Source organism: Epargyreus clarus, unplaced genomic scaffold (assembly GCF_041222505.1).
Source record: "Epargyreus clarus isolate Ecla_fem2 unplaced genomic scaffold, WU_Ecla_fem_2.2 ptg000009l, whole genome shotgun sequence".
NCBI classification, from domain to species: Eukaryota; Metazoa; Arthropoda; class Insecta; order Lepidoptera; family Hesperiidae; genus Epargyreus; species Epargyreus clarus.
In genome coordinates this window covers 2558208-2577883 of record NW_027332217.1, presented here as the reverse complement: position 1 = coordinate 2577883, position 19676 = coordinate 2558208, and the positions used below count along the sequence as shown (strand labels likewise).

Below are 19676 nucleotides of genomic sequence, written 5' to 3'. Positions count from 1 at the left end.
TTTGATCATCAATCCTACATCGAATAAACATTGCATACTAGTTGGATTATTAACTGTTAATCGTTAAATGTCAAAATTAGATTTTCTTTATGAAATAGAATTAGCAACCAAGCATGCTGTCCAGCTCATGGCAAATATATTTGTAGATTCTCTTCGGTAACCTGACAGACTATATACTGGCTTACTACGACAATTTCATTCGAACAATCTGTTTTTTATGTACAATTTACATAGTTTTTAGCTAATAGAGAGTAGTTTAAATATATTAGTACCAAGTATAATTAAAATTTTAATAAAACAAGCATGAATTTATGTCACGTGCTTATAGAATTAAAAAAATCGCAAAATCGCAATATTTTGACCCAAATAGTAGCACGTTAGCTTTAGTAACTTCGTCCGAACGTTCCACTTTTATAATGAAACGTCATATCGTCCAATTATTCCGGATTTACGGATTTTTATACTTTTCTGAATACATTTTTCCTTTGATTTCGAGTAATTGGAAGTGTGCAACAACGCGTCCGATATTTCGGAAAGGAAATAAAGAAGGTTTTGCGATTATTACTACTGATGTTCGTTGTTCATCTTTTCTAACTTTTAATATTTTTGTAACATTTTAGTCTTTTTGAATTTTAATAAAGCTAAGTTTAAACGCCTCGGATAAGTTTAAAAAAGCAGCGCTGAACACCGCTGCTATTAGGCAGAAAATGGTTGAGCGAATGTGCCCCTAAAGTTGAAGCACAAAGAGTTCTACCTTCTGAAAGACTTTCAAAAATATATTAAAAAAAATACTATTATGAATTTGCAAACGCTAAAACGAAACATGCAGAATAAAGCTTTAAAGGTAAAAGTAAAGGTAGTCAGTAGTCAGATGCTAGGACGACATACGCTTAATAAGCTTAGCTGAAAACCCTTAAAACTAATGCTTATAACATAATTCCCCGACATCCGCGAACAATTTCCATAGTACATGAAGTGAGCAAAATCTAATTTAACGGGTCTTGGTTTAATCCCGGTCCTTCGCGTTAGCTTCCACTAAATCTAGATTAAGCTTAAAACACGTGTAATCATATTACACGCCTTTCCAAATCCAACAGAAGCATTAGAATCTATTATCACTTGCTTAAAGGACGGAAGAAAATATAGTAAGGGAACTTTTACTTGTATGCCTAAGGAAGAAAGTCTTCAAAGGTATGTTATGTAGACTAACCTGGACTAGGCCAGGGTAGACTATGCCCCATATTATTTTAACCTTGTTAGGCCCATGTCCAGGAATGGGACAATGTTATAGGTTGATGATGGTGATGACGTCAAATGGAGTCTACCGTCTGACATCAGATAAGATTGCGATAATACCGTAAGTTTGTCATAAAAATCCTTACGTTAAATAGGTACGTTTATAATAAATATATATGTATTTTTTTATAATATAGGAGACGCAGACCGACAACCATGGAGTCCACCTGATGATAAGTGGCTACTGCCGCCCATGGAAATCAGTATCAGCCGTAGAAAAATTATATTCCTACTTGAGGTCGGCCACAGACGCGTCGCTACCACTGAGGACTAAGCTAAAATGCCTCGGAACGTACGTCTCTATTACCTCCCATATTAAACTTTAATAATAGCTTCATAAGCTTAACTTCATAGCTTAGTCATTTAAGGATACATAAAACCCAAGCTAATATGCACACACAAATAATAACATGAACTTTATTGTAAAACATATTGTTCCTACAGATGAGCAAGTATGGAATTTTACATCCTAGCAAAATGTAGCAAATCTGAAGCACAGTCATTACCTCGCTCCGCAGTAATTAAGCTGGATTTGAGCTGAACTATGTTTGGAGCAGACACGTTGGAAGGGTCGGTACTGTTTCGTCATAAAATAAAAACCCCAAGTAAACCCCCAACCCCAAGTTTAGTAAAGCTAACACGAGCTCAGGAACTAGGAAATGGCTGCCAATTAAAAAAGTGTTATTAACTTTATAAATAATGCCTTAATAATTGGATATTCATAATTACCTTAAAAACGCTACAGTATTAAATAATTATAGATATTATATAATAATAAGATAAAACAAAACCATGTCATACCAAAATACACAAATGAATTATCTATTTATATACAATAAATAATAAAATTAACATTGTCATTTACGGGTTTCATACGAAAATCATTACCTTACAAAAAAACACACAAGTAGTGTATGGAATTAGGTTATTTTTACTTGTGATTAGAACACCTGATGTGATTAAATTGTTTGAATTTGTTAGGTCTACAAAAATATTAAAACTAATAAAATTACAAGTTCTAAGTTAAAAATTTTAAGCTAATATACATCTTATATATAAAATTCTCGTGTCACAATGTTAGTTACCGTACTCCTCCGAAACAGGTTTACCGATTTTCACCAAATTTTATATGCATTGTTGGTCTGAGAATCGGCTACTATCTATTTTTTATACCCCTAAGTGATAAAGGTTGTTCACCCTTAACAATTTTTTACTTACATGGCAACACAGCGTTTGCTGGGTTAGCTAGTAATTATCTAAAATATAAAAGTCACCAACAGTTTATCGCAAAATAGGCCTTTTTAATAAGTGACAGATACGAGTACTCTATTCTTACATGGAATATTCCTACAAGGGAATTTCCAAAAATCCATTATTCCATGTGCCGAAACTACTCAGACACAAATAGACAACCGCCCGGAACCCTCTGCAATGGCTGATTAAAATACATTGTGTTCGAGTGTTATTCAAACTTCGAGCTGCGTTCGCTCAATTTTTTTATTCACGCCCCATTTTTTATTTCAATTGAAACTCGTTGAATTATTTTTCGATTCGGTTCGGCCATTTTAGTTTCACCTTTCATACGTTTTAAATTGCAATGGTTTTTTAATGTTTCCCATCGTTGCACTTTTATAATTATTTATAAGTAATAATTCTAAAAGGTAACATTTTAATGTCGTATATTACAATTTAATCCTAATTTGTTTACATAATACCTACGTCAGTTAGTATTAATAATAAATGTATTTAAGATATTAGACACTGATATTGGACAATTTCTTCATACTAACCATTGTTAAAATTCTATCTTTAGTAGGTAAAATTTGGATAGATCAATTATTATTATAGACTTTAAGTGTAACGGATTACTATAACTAAGTTGATTGTACGACTGACCGGTTAGTTTACTTTCTCTTATTTCGATTAACTGTAAATAATCTTTAATTTCGTATGTTACATAAATATCTACCCAATCTATTAATATAGCACATTATCTGTGTAATAATGTTGTTACATGCTTTGTTTATTTAAAAAACGGATTATTACTTATATCGTTAAGAACGAAAAGAAACCATTCGTAATCATTGCTAAATCACTTTCATTCGTTCCTTTCTTCCTAATATTCTTCATACCACTATTTCTTACTTGATACATTTATGTTTCATCAAATTCCAAGTAGAGGGCGCTTCTCAAGCCTAATCTTTTATTCATTTTTACTGTCTAGTTACCTAGATGGCGCTACCAGTCCTCTGAATCGCGTTAACGAATGGTCGTTGGAGTTTGTATAAGAGCTTTCGGAAGGGCTGGTAGTGTTGACATCTATAACCAACCTTAAATAATTATTTTTGACAAACGATAGATTATGCTTCGGCATATGAATCGTTAGAAAAAATCTGAATTCTTAGTATAGGCTTACGCCGGCCGCCGCCCTACAGGCTTGTGCTTTGTTAACTACTTCCAATAACATGTTATTCTTCATTGATTAATAATAGTAAATATCTTTCAAAGAGTAAGTTGTTGCACGACTCGTAATTTTGTGCGCAAGTATAGTATATCTTTTTTTTGAATTTTCTAATATGAGAAATCGAGATAATTTAATAAATGTATTAGCACATTGTTTTATATTAAATCTATTTCGTTGATAATGTTTATAATATACAAATAATAATAATAATCATCTTTATTTGCAAAAAATAAGGTACAATTTGTTATTAAATAAGTCAATAGGTACAATGTCCTCTTATTTTTTGCCTGTTAGGCATGCAAATTCCAATTAAAACATTAATACAATTAATATCATTCATTCATTATCGTCATTACAATTAAATATCAATAATTTTACACGAAAATACTTAATACAATATCATTATAGGAACAGAGGACTATGGAATTTAGTAATTGGTTTAAATTTGTACCTATTTATAACAAATAATGAGAGGTAATAATATATAAATTATCCAGAGTTGACATGGTCAGGAAAAATATCCATATCCATAAAGGAAAAACGGAGTAGGGGACGCCAATTAACAAATTAAAAGACCACAAAGGTTCGGCGTTTATACACTAGTAATTAAATAATGTAAATGATACCCAACATATTTGATTGCAAAAACCGCGGCGCACAGACAAAACGAACCACAAAAGTTGCCATATTCCCAACCTCGAAAGTTGCCATTTATTCATCCCGGAAATTTGCCATTTATTCATTCCGAGGCTGCGAAATTCGAACCGCTCGGGTGTAAAAATTTCAAGCGTATGCCCGTGACAATTATCAAGGGTATTCGCCCCGAAACTTTGCTCTATAAATTATACTCCAGAGGTAAATTTTTAAATTGAATATGCGTCCTTTCATGTGTAATACTGGATTTTTGAATAATAAATACGTTTTAAACCAAACGGCGTAATTGAAATAAATAAATTTTGTAATAACATTTTAATGTTTTACGCCAGTTCTTCTGGATAGCAAAAAGCATTTGTGGAAAGCTCGTAATCGTACTTTAATTAAATCACATTGTAACCAAAATACCTCACAATTTAATGTCAGATAAATATATGAAGGTGGTAGGCTTGGTATGGGCACATATTTTTCCGAGGCGTTCCAGCTTAGTCCTCAGGGGTAGCGGCGCATCTGTGGCCGACCTCAGGTAGGAATATCTAATCCTGTCTGGGGTTGATTACAGATTACAGATTACAGATTACTGCCCTGGGCGGCAGTAGCCACTTACCATCAGGTGGATTGCATGCTCGTCTGCTACTGCCATATTATTAAAAAAAAACAATAATTCTAAATTTACAAAAAATGTAACAAAACCCATACGTCAGTAGATAAATGACAATTTGGATGATTAAAATACCACCTATATTCAATGAATAGCTATGCCATTTTATTCATCACAATTGTGCGAAATTCGAACCGCAGTGGCATTAAAAATTCAACTCATGCTCGTCTATTATCAAATATCGAGGGCGTTCTGGAACTTTCGTCACTAAATTGCGAGCATATTGGATCGCTTCACTTCGGTTACAGCAAATTTAGCCTCTCGTTATCTATAATTTGAAGCTAGAAACATGATTCCTCATTTTGGAATTTTCGTTTAATCTATGTCTATTGATATTCGAGAAATCTTATGGATTTGTAGATAGCATTCATTATTGAACACTCACAAAGACCACCATAGATAGATAGATAAGTGGCATGTATTTAAGTTTCAAATTAAGAATAAAATTTTGATGTTAATTAATCCCTACTTCTATACTAATATATAAGTAGGAAACAGGAAATATAACAGACAGCGGACCAAGTTTTGATAATTCGATTACGCAATTCTCTCACCATTAAGTTCAAATGTATCTTATCAATTCAAAGTTGTTGGTATCAAAAATGAATTATGAGAATTCGCCAGCCATCGCATCTCGTGAATAACTTCTCCAAACTTCGTATCGTTAAATTAAATTCTCCGCAATATTAGCCACAAATCACAGCTGTTTCAATATCCGATTGCGACTTCGCTTCGAAGTTCCAGGTAAGACAGGAAGCATTGGACTAAATATTAAGTTGATGGTGATAGAACCCTTAGTGGGTCGACTTCGGAGACATCACCACCACACCTATAGAGATAGGCAGATATCTTAAACACAGAATCTTATTTTTCGATTTATTTATTCCAAAATAATCCTCAGGTAAGCAACGCATCTGTATTAGACCTCAAATAAATCTGTTATCTTATTTGGGATAATTACAGATTTTCATAGCCAGCAGTAGCCACTTACCAACGGGTGAACTGAATGCTCGTGTACTGCTTCTATATTAATAATTATATACGAAGACTTAATGAATCGTGCATACCCTAGAATCCGTCGGTTAAACAACACGGGTCCAATCAAAAGTTAAATGGATAACCGCTAGGAGCTTAACTTCATGCGCTCATCCGTGCTTTGGAGAGTCTGTGCTATTGTTATCAAAGGATAACAGTCGTTAAACCATGTCAAAGGCCTTATTAATGTTTGATAACAATCCATACTTGTGACCCACAATTGTACTTTCTCCATCGATATTCATACACCGGTGGTCTATTTAACGGTAAGTGGTTATCGTCGATTATGAATCTTCGTTGTCACAGATAGACAGAAGCGGCCCATTTATTTGTATTACCGCTTGGACTTTCCCTGTTACGAATGCCAAAAGAGCCAGCAAATTATCTACCGCACTGCTCATCTCATTAAATTCCCTTTACAGTTCCATATTTTATGCTTCATCTCCCTTACTGTAATCTGTGGCACAAGCGTATAGAATATGCGATATGTGCTGCACGTTGGAGCTGCGACGATGTTCGGAGCTTGTTAGCAATGCATAATGGATGAACGTGTTTTCAGTTTTCGGATTTTGTGCGAACTAATAATTTCCGAATTTCCTCCGTCCTTACCTAGCTGTTGAATATTTTAGTACCGCGGCTTTGTAGGCAAAGTTGAGGCGGATTTTGTAAGGAAATGCCCATTAAAACTGTATTGAAAGGATACGGTATTAGATTTTGTAGAATTAAATTTCGTTAAATAATTCAATTTAATGGATCTAATTTTCCGTGTCTTCAGAATCATGACAAATATAATCTTAATTATTGATCGTAAAGAAAAAATACAAAGAAGAATTACTGACATAAATGAAGAAAAAGACTGACACACAATGAAGAAAACAAATAAAAATACTGACATATAAGAATTAATTTAATTAGTGAGCATAAAAGTCCCAAAAACAACAAAAACTTTACAAGAGATTAGCAGTGTTACTTACCAATTAGTTGTTATTATTTTTTTAATCACAATTCAATAATATCACATCGCAAACCTATCAGCATTGATTCAATAAAATCATAACAAATTGCAAGCGCAGAAACAATAATGCTGAGCCACAACAAAAAGGAATTTGGTAGAAATCGACAGAAATAAAACTAGTAAGCCTTTTCCGATAACAAATTGCAGTGACGCTTTCAGCAAGGTATTAGCTCCTAGGAAATTTCGCGGAAACTGCACGCGAAATAAAGTGGAGGTAATGGAAAACTTGAAGCCTTTCGAAAAATAAAGCTGACTTCTGGATTTTGCAGCCAATCCCGTACTGGAAATGCGCTGTGACGATTAATCTGAGGTTTTCGTTTGTACAAACTTTGTCGAGGTTTAGTCATTTCTGTGTCCTTTATGAAATTTCAACGTTGCTTTTGAAGGCTCGGGTCAAATCGTGGAGTTGGAACAAGTTGGAGTTTTTCAAAAACGCTCGGGTCAAAGTATGGAGATGAAATAGCCTTATTGGTATTTACAAAACGAATGTGGATGGGTTGTTTTAGAAAGAGCATGGATCAAACATGGCATTAGAGAACGATTTTGTGATCCGTTTCAAAACTGATGTGATTTTTAATTTTTATAACTGCTCTTGAGTTCTTGCAAAGCTAAGTATAGGAAAGGTAGAAATAGAAAAGGTATTACATCGTAAGTCCAATTGCTCTCCTTATGAACAGTGCACCTCTCTCACTTAACAACCAAGTGGACTACAACCCTGTTCAATAAAACTTAGCACATTCAAAAATTTACACATCGAATGTAGATCTTACTTTTTGAAGTCTTTTAAAAACTCTGTCATCGCGAACTCGGGAAGTTCTTCCTAAAACTTAGAGAGCATTTTACATAACAACCTTTTCTTAAACATTGCATAAGGTTACAGAATACTGCATTGTAAAGTTTTTAGCTTGAAATACAGGTTATACCTGGAGCGTTATTTTTTGATATTTCTGAGGTATAAACTAAAAAATGGCAAAAGTTATTTAGTTAGTAAAGTCCAACGAATTGTGGCAAGGGAAACATACTATTTAGGCATTTCAGCTTAGTCATCAAGGGCAGCAACGCATCTGTGACCGACCTCAGGTAGAAATCTAATCTTATCTGGCGTTGATTACCCGTTAGAGGTCCATCGGCGGCGGTAGCCACTGACTATAAGGTGGACTGTATACTCGTCTTCGACCCCTATGTTATAATAATAATAAAAGCTGTTTTATTATCATTACAACTATATCATTATAACATTTGGTCGTCTACTATAAATAACTTAAGCTGTTTAGAATATTCCAATTCTAATATTCTAGAACGCTCTAGAAATTCTAATATTCAACGCTCAAACTGGAAATATTTTGCTCAAATGATTTCAGTAGATACCTACTATTCGTAAATATTTGCAAATTCGTAATTGGACGACAAACTGAATGATAAGACCGATTTCAACTGTTTTAAACCATTACCTACAGAACTTGTGAAAAGATTACGCATTGATATCGTCAATAGTTTAAATATAGCTCGTTCCTTGAATTTAGCAAGTGGCTGGAATTTCAATTGATAGATAGTGTGTTTTACATGAAAAAATAACTTTTCAATAAAATAGCTCATAAAATTTGTATCTTTATGAATATTGCATGCATCTTGTCTCGCAATATTAGTGGTACAAAAACTTATTACCTCGTCCCAGTAAAGTCTAAAAATAGTTTATACTGCCTGCCATTCGTTACAAGTTTATTTAATACCGGCGTTTTAAATTTAAACACTTCTTCACACAACACAACATTTACAACTTAGAAAGCACTCAGCGTTCCATTCAACGCCAAACTGTATTATAAAGTTTTTCGTCTTTCAATAGTTTTAGAACGGTTGTCGCGATCTTCACGTAAGCAGGAGCATGAGGTTTGAAGCGCTTACGGTCGCGGCAAGCTAAATACTTTTAGCATTGCGATTCGCGTTTTAGCGACTGAAGCTATGCTGCATCATGTTTTAGCGATTTGCTGCATCAGTTGCTGTCGCACATATATTTTCGCGACTGCTTTAATGTTACATTGTTTTTCCTAGTCAATTGCTGCAACAAGCAGCCAATTTTAGGTAAGATCGGCTTCCAAACGTACTGAATGTAGCGTCGAGCTTCAAAAAGCAGATAAACTGTCTATTTCAAATGCTATAAGCAGCAGGTTTGCAGAGGCCCGTATATTTTTGGTTTAGGTTGAATTAATAGATATGTTAAAAAAAGTTTTTTATACATTGTGATGTAACAATACCTTGTATTGATCCAAAATTACAACTGTCACACGGCGTGTTTCAGGCTCGATCTCGGGTTGGTCAACCGCATCAATGATGAATATTATTTGTGCTCTGAGTGATTTTTGTGTAACAAGTTATTAGATATATACTTAGTTGTGTTTTTCAGTACACTTATAAACCAAAAAATTTTGACGTAGGTCTTGAAGCCATAAAAGCATTTTTCCCCCTAAAGACATTTTACTAGTACAGATTACATACCTTATAAATGTTTCATATATTCGAGATATAAGACACAAGCGTGGGATGAAACAAGTTGAGCGTTTAGTTGTTCCAGATAGGCTCGTTTTGTAATCATTACAGTTTTCGTTAAGCAGAAAAATCCCGAAATAGCCTAAAAACTTTTGCGGGAGCCATGTAAGCGCAGCGCGGGATTAAACCAAGCTCCGCCAAATTGGATTCTGCTTACTTCGAACGGTGGGAATTACCTAACTTGTAGCACGGAATTTATCAGGGTCAAATTAAGGATAATAAATGAAAAAGAGCTAACGAATAAATAATATAATTGAGTCTTAAACACCCGTAAAACAGAAGAATGTACGATAATGTAGCCTGAATAAACGGTTACGGTCTAGACATTTCGTTTTTTACATCATAATTTAACACTCATGACTGATTTTGTCTCTTTGTAACATTGCAATCAAACCTTTAATCCTAAAGCCTTTAAACCAAAGCCTACATTTTTTAGGGTAGATATTCTTAAAGAATCAAGAAACTATTAGGAAAACATATTTTTAAGATATTTTTCTAAAATATACAAAAATGGCCTTTACTCTATTTTGTGCAAAAAACTTTGAAACATATTGGTTAATTAAAAGTAACTCTAGTAGAAGAAACATAAAATCGAATTAATCAATTTCCAACAAACACTACTTAGCGATAATTGCTACACGAATTCCCAACGCTCCAAACAGGTCCTAATAGAGACCGCGACAATAGCTCTCCAGTTGCAGTCGGTGATATGCGAGTTACATCAAATTCTACTCGTAGTTCCGATGTGAAATTTTAATCATTGACGAAGGCAACTTCAAACGATGCGATAAACTATGACTTTCATATGAGGTAACAAGCTTAGCCCTCAAGAATGGGAACGCGTCGATCGGAATCAGGTAGTATTCTTGTTCTATATGGAGTTGGTTTCAAATGTCCATGGGCGGCGATGACCAATTACCATTAGAAGGATTGTCATTTTAATTTGAAGGGAAATCTGTATCAAACAATAAAATCTTTGCTCGGCTACAGACAAAAAGTAGGTGATTATGATTGTATATATTTTACATATCTTACTCTCTCTCTATATAGTCGGTCCCTCAATGCTGAGGATCGTGACTTCTTTGCTTTATAGCGTCTTTCCAGAGATTGCGATTAGTGGCCTAGTGTATCGCCTCGCTGACCGGTATCTTTAGATGGTCCGATACCTGGTCTGACCATCGTTTTGGGCTGCGTCCTTTGGGTCTTTTGCCCTCCACCGTTCCTGTCACCAGTAGCTTTTCTAGGTTGTCATTATTTCTTCGGGCTATATGAGCGAAGTATTTAAGTATGCGGTGCAGGCAAATACTGGAGAGACGTATCTTACTAAGCAAATGGAAAAATCGATAGATTTTTGAAGGCATTTGTGGAACGCTATCATGAAGGTCTTCAATAAAGGTGGAAATAGAGTTCTTAAAAGCAGGCGACGAATTACCGACTACGATAGCAAATATCTACATGGTAAAAATATTTTTTTGCTGCAAAAATAAGTAATTGATCCATATTTTACCAACTGTGACATCGAGGAATACTTAATTGAATTTGCATTTCCAAAATTAATTTTCTAAAAAGCTTTAGTATTTGTTCCACGTGCATTCAAAGTACGGTCAATAGTTCAATCAAGTTAGACCTGACAATCGTAACTGGAATAGCACTTTGCACTAATTGCTCCAAACGGAGTCTCCATACAGCTCCAAATAGAGTCTGTGTCAATAGTCAAACGTTAACTGATTGGCTGTAATAATGGACATACCTATTGACAACTATTACATAATAACTACAACATAACTATGTGTTTGCGTCAGAGGTTATGACAATAGTTACTTTTTACCCATCCCTCGTACCCTATGTCATTTTCTGGAACCCTGACCACGTGTGTACAAAATTTCATGACAATCGGTTATGTAGTTACGTTGTAAAAGGGAAAAAAAACAATCAAACAAGCTCACATAGCATTTATTAGTTAGAAATTCGTGTATCTCCTATCTACTATGCTATTTGTATTATTATACTGATATTTCCAAGTTCGTGTAGGTACATTAAAAAATAATTATTACTTACTTTAGCGATAAAGGAAATTAACGTAGAAAATTTTGTAACCGTCGGGTATTTTATACAACTGTCTCGAGAGGGTAATGTTCTTTTGGACGTGTGACTTGTATGGATGTAGGTGCGCGTATCTGTGTATGTATTTTGAATGATTTTTTTGATGTGCTCTGTAGCACAAACGGATTGACAAATTTAATATATGAGATACCGTAGGATTCGTCTAAATTGCGGGAGTGACATAGCCTTTGTTTTCATCAGCAGTGATTTTTGTTTTAAATCAATTCTGTTTTTAATTATTTGTTATGTTACAAGCATATTTTTACAAAGAGACAATTGTGACACACTCTTAACCCTATATACGAGTAACAACAAGATGTCATAATTAATCCGTTTCCCGCAAAATACTCATCACTGTATTGTTTGAAATAGAAAGGAAAGGGTGGTAAAAGGAGGAAACCTAGCATTCCTATTTGTAAAGGCAACGTCAGTTATTGTGAGGTTAGGATTCCCTCTGCCTTCGCCCTAGTTAACAACAAAACCCTCCTATGTCGCAGTCTTATGAAGATAGGGCAGTTAACTTTTAGATAAAATAAAAAGTGACCAATTTTTTGAAAGCATTTTTTTATTTCCTCGATAGAAGTTTTATTTATAATCGTTCTTTCTTTCATCTTTTTTTCTAATAAATCATCTAAACTGAATTTGAAAGGGTTACAAAGGCACAGAAAACCCAAGCATACGAATATAGAGAAACATTCGTCGAATCTCTAAAAGACTTTTAACAAAAGATACTCGTACTTTAATAGGCCTTTCTTTAAAAGTCTAATTCATAAGGTGGAAATTATTTATCGACTGCAACATGGGAAAATGTAGGACACTGAGTCATTGTGGTATTTTTTTCTATTAAAGGGAGATTTGATTAAAGATTTACATACTGTTTTAATATAACATTACGAGTACATTATTTTCCCACTGCTGGGCATGAGTCCTCGCAAAATTGGGAAAGCTCAGGCTAATCCATCAGGCTAACCAGATATGAATAGACATCATGAATTAATTTCTAATGGTATTATTAACAGAATGTATCTAGGATATAAACCTCTGACGCTTAGCATTTAAAATCAAAATGTTCCTATTAGGTACTTACTGAAACAGAATAGGTACTTTAACAGAAAAGACATTTTTTGTTTCTATTAGCTATTTTTAACACGCTTTTATTAGCTTGGGTTGTACGTTTGTATGTGTGTACGTAACAGTAACGGAATCTTAGAGCCCGATTTCTATCCACCTTGAACGTTCAGATTAATTCAAAATTTTGAAGAATTATCAAAAACCGATGACAATACACGATTTTAATAATTTTGTACCATTGTCATTATCAATATTCTCAGGATTAACGATTTTCGAGGCGAGAGAAAGCGCCTTATGGAGCGTTCAGGCAAAGTTACTAGATTGATTTTTAGCTTTGGAAAATAATAAAGTTATTTCCCTATAACTCAAATGTACTGAAACATGTCTATAATGCCATCTTGTAGAATGATTATTAGGATTCCGTACTCAAAGGATAAAACGAAACCCTCCGCTGTCTGTTCGTGAGTCACAGGGCTTTGTCTCTTAAACCGTAATAGATAGACACTTGATTTTTTTACAGACGATGCATAATGATGGTCGCTATAACAACAAATACTAAAAATTAATAAAATAAATATAGTTCAAAAAACTAAAAAACACGCTTTTTTACAATTATACAATTTACTGTTCCTTAATTGATTCCTAGATTGAAAATTATTTTCTACTTTTTAGTTGATTTTAACATAAAAGCGTGTTTGTTTTTAACTATATTTATTTAGAATATACCTTAATATTTATGCATTACTTTGACAGACAGAGACATACCGTGCAAGGACTCCTACGAAAACACATAAATAAAACGCTTACTTATTCTTCAGTCTGTCTTACAAAACACCGAATTTAATGAAGTCGAGAAATAACCGTAAATAAGTTAAAGTAAAATTGATATAAATCAGCCCTTTCAGGTAGGGTGCTTAAATTGGAAACTTCGATAAATTAAAAGCCAAATAATGAAGTGGTACCGAAAACTTTTGGGCGCTGACTTATTCTGAACATAAATTAGCCCCGTTAAGTTTTGACAATAAATTCGAGCGACTCCGATGGATGTTGGTAGTATACATATGTGTGTATTGTTGTGTACTTTGAAAGACTATCATTGTTTAATTGTCTATCCGTTAAGACGTTATTAAGTAATCTATACATTTTTTCCTATCGAAGATCAAAATTTTACGGAAGAGAGCTTTCTCTTCTCTTCCGTAAAATTGTCAATTTAATTTTTTTGGAAGGCAAGAAAACGGACAGATTAAATAATAAATAACAGGTGTTGAAGACAAAAGAGATATTTATATGTAGGTACATGCTTGACTGTGGATCAAACCCGGAATTCTTTGTGCATCATTACCTTAAAAGTGTAATTTTACAATAAAAAAAAGTAATCCCATAATATCCTACACATAATAGTTAGAAAAGAATTAAGTAATGTGCACATGTCATATATATACCAAATGAAATGTACTTACTCTACTTCCACATGGTGGATAATTATTAAAATAACTTTATTTATCTTATATCTCCAGATATCATCTGGATTTATCTTTTTATATTTTTCTTCACATAACCAAAGATAGATATCATCTCAACAAACCTTGTGTTATACAGAAATCTGCCCATAGACATTTCATTTCCTGTGGCTCTCTGAAGGAACTTTTTTCGCGCGCCAAAGGACCTGACCTACTTTTGCACTACTGTCCTTTAATTTCCGGTCAGCCCTTGTACTCGGCGTTAATATTTATGTCAGATAAAACAATGACCGTGAAAATAAGAGATGGATTTTGAGATGAGGAAAATAATAAAAACATTATGGCGGTTTTCTGCTGTGACTTTTTGGTTCAATCCCCTTAGGCGTCTAAATAAATAATATATTTTTATAATATTGAAGTGGAGTCCATCTGATGGTAAGTCACTACTGCCACTCATGTATCCATATCCTTTACCAACACCTTACAAATCGAAAGACAACGTTTAATACTGATGGTATTAGGCAAATGAATGGGTGCCCTAGCAGTGGTGCCCTCGGAGTTGAACCACAAAAAGTTCCTTTAAACTCAGTCTATCGAATAATTAAAGATTATTACATATCCGTATTTCTCAATCCGTTCTTTAATTTCAGATATTATACGTTAAGATAGATTTCAACGCCATCTATGGGCATGTTGCATAACTACATCGAATACTGTCAGCTTCAAGTTAATACAACGTATCACTCACACTGCACCCATGACGTAGTAATTTAAGAATTAACTGCTAGATGGCGTTGTTGCCTTTAGTAATTGTCTTGTCCAATTTCGATGAAATGTTATTCAGTTTCCTAAAACTTATTCTGCTTGCATTTTTAGTAAAATAAAAGTATTAAAATAACATTTCATGAAAAGATACTAATTTTGGTTATTATACTAGTTTTATATAATTAGCCTAATATTATTTTATCCTTGTTTCAGATCACTCACCGCGAACAGCAATGAACGAATAATTCCACTCGATTAGTCAAAACAAAGTTCCTAAACCTTACCTAGGTGTAAGTTAGTTTAAAATGTACAATTCCAACGAGTTCCTGCAAAGCGCTGGCGTGAGCCGGCATATGCAGGCGACGGGGGAGACACCATCCCAGAAGACTAGCATGAAACGACGCTCATGCGAGGTCCCGTTAGGAGACATCTCGTCAAACAACTTCAAAGTATCCTTAGGAGACATCACTAATATAAATGATGGCCTAAATTATGACTGTCGGTCGCTTCGTTCAGTTAAATCTGAAGATAGTCGTTCCTTGCGTTACTATCGGCCGATAGACAGTCGAAGTGTCAAGAACTTTCGGTCGTCCCTAGCTGATATATCGTCTTGTTCGTTATCGAGACCTCCGAGTTATGACCAGCTGTCGCGTAGGTCTATTCTGGACGGGCCAGAGGGTCAGGGGATTACGTCGAGCATTGAAGGGGTGCTGTGGTCGGATGAAGAGGAGAACGAGTACTTCTACCACGAGAATATCACGTCTGCTTGGAATCAAGGTTAGCACTATTTTTATTCATTTTTCTTTATTCTATGGTTAGATAATGTCAATTTTTTTAATGTAGGTGTCACTTTAAGAAATTATAATGCGGACGTGACAGCGATGAGCTATTTCTTCTCATAACTGCTGATTTTAAGCCATGCTGTGTTTTAATGAACTACAGGGACATTAATGTATGCACCTACCTAACGCTCAGCGCGCTAAGCAATAAGATTGGGGTTTTGTTCACATTACGCCGGACTGACATATTGAGTGTCATTATAAATGTTGTTTGGGGAAAAAACTGTCAAGCAAGTAATTTGAACGAAACCTTACGTTTTTCCTTTATTATACCTTTGCGTCGAATTTTCGCATAATTTTATTTCACAGAAATCCATTATATTTTTATTATTTATTAGAAGAAGGTATTCATATTTGAAACGATGCTGACCAAAAAATAACTAGTTCACTATTTTTTGTAGCATTTTCGTGCTAAAACCTCAAATCGATTTTTTATACGTTAATACATACTATGTAACAAAAGTTCATTAGTCGTACACCACAGACATTCCAGCATCAGCCCAAACCAAACCATCAAATGCAATCGATACCAAATCTCGGTGCGTTGACCTGTAGATGATCAATGACCATCCGACTCATTTACATAATTACCGGCCCACGTAGCACGGGTCTCTCACTGTCCAATATTTTGTTTATAAACAACCGTGTAAACATGTGTTACATGTGTTACACGTGTTCGATGTGTGTGTGATGTGTATATGAATGTGCGACGCTAGGGCTGATAAGGTTTATGATATTATATTAGCAAATAATAAGGTCATTTGATTTTAAATGGTCGTTATAGCTTATGATTATAATCGGTAACCGATATTAGAACTGTAGATGAAAGAAAAGTGCGCAAAGCAAATGAGCACGCAAACTTAATGGACAGATAACGTGATCTCCAAAATAAGATTGGATTTTGCCTTATAGTAAGTAAGAACAAACGTTGCTATCTTGAAGACTAAGTTAGAAGAAATAAAGGTGTATCCATCTTCTTAAACCAAATGCCTTTAAGTAAGATTAAAAATCAAAAATAGGTGTGATCTATATCTATTGATGAATTCAGAAAATGGATGCGTATCGAATTTCTTGTAAAATTGTCTTATAAAAGCGATATTATCGCGAATGCAAACAAGTTTAGTGCTTGACAGGTCGCCTTTACAATTATTTGACAACCCTACATATGTAGATGTACTTAATAAAATGTCCAAGCACACAAGATTCATTCGGATAGGTGGAAATTGTGCTTTGAAAGAGGAAATCGACTCCCACGCAGATTTGGGTAAGCCTCGGATTATACTGATCACGATTAAACTTTGACAGAGAGTGTTCTTACTTCTAAAAAGGTTGTAAAGATGTCGTTCCCAAACATTAAGATTGAAATATCCCTAAGCGGTCTTAGTTTTGCGTAAATAGGACTGATAGAGCATGTACTTTCTGAAAATGTTTTAACAGGTTGTGTTCCTAAACTTTAAAAAGATTTTGATATCCCCAAGTGGGTTTTAAAGTTGTTTAGTAAATAGGAAGATTTTATGGTTCAGCTATATACTAGCGCATGTCTTTCGCGTTGCAACTTCAAATCAAATCAAATCAAATCAAATCATTTATTTTGCAAGAACATAGTATTTTACAAGGATCTTAAATTTATAACAATTATCTTATGTTCTACCACATTGGGCGTGCACGTACTCAGGGCACTCAGGGTAGCATACGTTGGTTAAAAATGTCTATAGAGGACAGTAACCATTTACCATCAAAAGGGAGACATGCTGCATTGCTATTTAAATTTAATATTAATAGTAGAGAAGTTTACAAGATATGCTCAATATAGGAGTAGTAGACGAGTATGTTGGCGTGCATGCCAACATACCCTTACCCCTTAGTTGAAAAACACAAAATCACATCCAAATTGACTTTGATTTATCTGTTTCGTTTAAAAAATAATTGCTTTTTAGCATAAGAAAGCACTTTAGAGACTGAATTCGCAGCATCTCTAATCAGTCAGAGAGCACCGTCCGCGAACTTTTTGTTAAACAGGCACTGAGGAACACATTAGCTTCAACAGACCGCGATACGCTTTAGGGGTCTAGTACGAAAGCACTCGTAAAATTTAACAATAACAACAAAATTGACGTACGAATAGTATAGACTTCAATGGCTGATTGTCCGACAGAAATAGTAGATCCTATTTTTAAAGATAGTAGCTCTGAAAGATTAACAGCACTTGCTCATTGCATTATTAAAGGAGACCTGGTAGGACCCTATAACTTCAATCTACATTTAGACAACGTTGAGAACTATGGATTAAATCATTTTCTGGTAGGCAAGTAATAGCATTGGGAATTGATTATATTTGCCTTAATTCATATTTTTGTTTCCTGTTCTATCAATTAAATATCTATTTAAAATTTTCCGTTCTCAAAAAGTTACAGAAGTCTTGAGAATCCCAAATATTTTTAGCATTCAACTTAAATCCATTCAGTTTTATTATATTTTATTCGCACATAAATTACGATTTTTATTTGTTAAATATACCATATATGACAATATTTTATATATCTATTAAAAGTTCTTTAAGAGTTGCTGTAAATTTGCTCCAAGTGGAGTGTTTTGAGAATAAGTATTTTAAGATCGAAAATTTCAATACCGTCTTGAGACTGAGCCGGGTTATTATTTCGCAATTTGGCACGGTTTTTTGTTAATCGCATTATGAGATGCAACAGACGAGCTACCTACTTTCTATACTGATACCGTTGCAAGTTAATAATAACATATTTATCATGAAAAAAAGAGCATTAGGGAGGATGATACTTTTATTTAACTTAATTTTCGGAACATGTAAAGTTAACTCTTCTATTATCTAATAACGGGCGTTAAGATCGATGCCTCTAATACTCAATCTATGGAAATTTACCAAGATGAAATTACAATTACTAATACTAATTATGAAGTAATTATCAAATGTAGATTCGTGGATAGATTAATTATTATTATTAACGAGTGTAAGAGGTTCAATTGTGTCGATCGATTCTTCAGACTTCACTTCGAATCGGTTTTGAAATTGACCTATGTCAGGTAGTTTCGCCATACTTAACAGAAAACACACTTCCATTTCCAACCAAAAGCATAACTCCAATAAAAGTGGCAGTGTCGCATAATAAATCTATTTAAACAGTAGAAAGTTCTGAGGCTCATTACGAGAGTACCATTTCTCCTGCAGCCACATCCATCAAGATGCTATCTCGTTGAATGCCATTCTGTATCTACTGTAGCAGATAGCGAGGTGTCGTACTAGTATATGACCCATTTTGTAAGTAATTACTATTTAGTATTCAAGTGGAAGATATGACAGTTTTAGCGTAAATTTTGGTTATATTAACGTTTCGTCCCCAACAACGTTTCTTCTTTAAACTGCAATTAAATGTTCTGATAAAGTGGTATAACGCTTTCATTTAGTCTTCTACGCATAAACGTCAATAGAACCATCATCATCATCAACCCATTACTGTCCCACTGCTGGCACTGGTCACTTCTCATAATGAGAAGGATTAGGCCATAGTCCACCGCGCTCGCCAACTGCGTATTGGTAGAATTAATAGAACCATATCCCATTTTAATTGGTGTTTAATTGGTTTGATGAGTAAATTGTTTTTGTAGTTTTTGCAAACGTGTAGAACCTCGCGACTCTTGTAGAAGGCATATTAAACCATATTCGCTACCAGTCATTACACCCTTTCGGAAGTCTCATCAGGATTCTAAACAAATCCTATACGAGCTATCAATTACC

General features: G+C 34.3%; 1 protein-coding gene across 2 annotated transcripts in view; it reads left to right on the top strand.

Annotated features, from left to right (window-relative positions):
- The first annotated feature begins 15319 nt into the window (after nucleotides 1-15319).
- Nucleotides 15320-19676, top strand: part of rols (zinc-RING finger and ankyrin repeat domain-containing protein rolling pebbles) — a 218870-nt gene continuing 214513 nt past the window's right edge. Inside the window, exon 1 of one of the 2 annotated variants that reach the window (XM_073076406.1) lies at nucleotides 15320-15845. In XM_073076406.1, the coding sequence (XP_072932507.1) occupies nucleotides 15374-15845 (472 nt within the window). In that variant the 5' untranslated portion in view covers nucleotides 15320-15373. The remainder of the gene's footprint in view (nucleotides 15846-19676) is intronic. The other variant, XM_073076407.1, reaches the window with a different exon arrangement.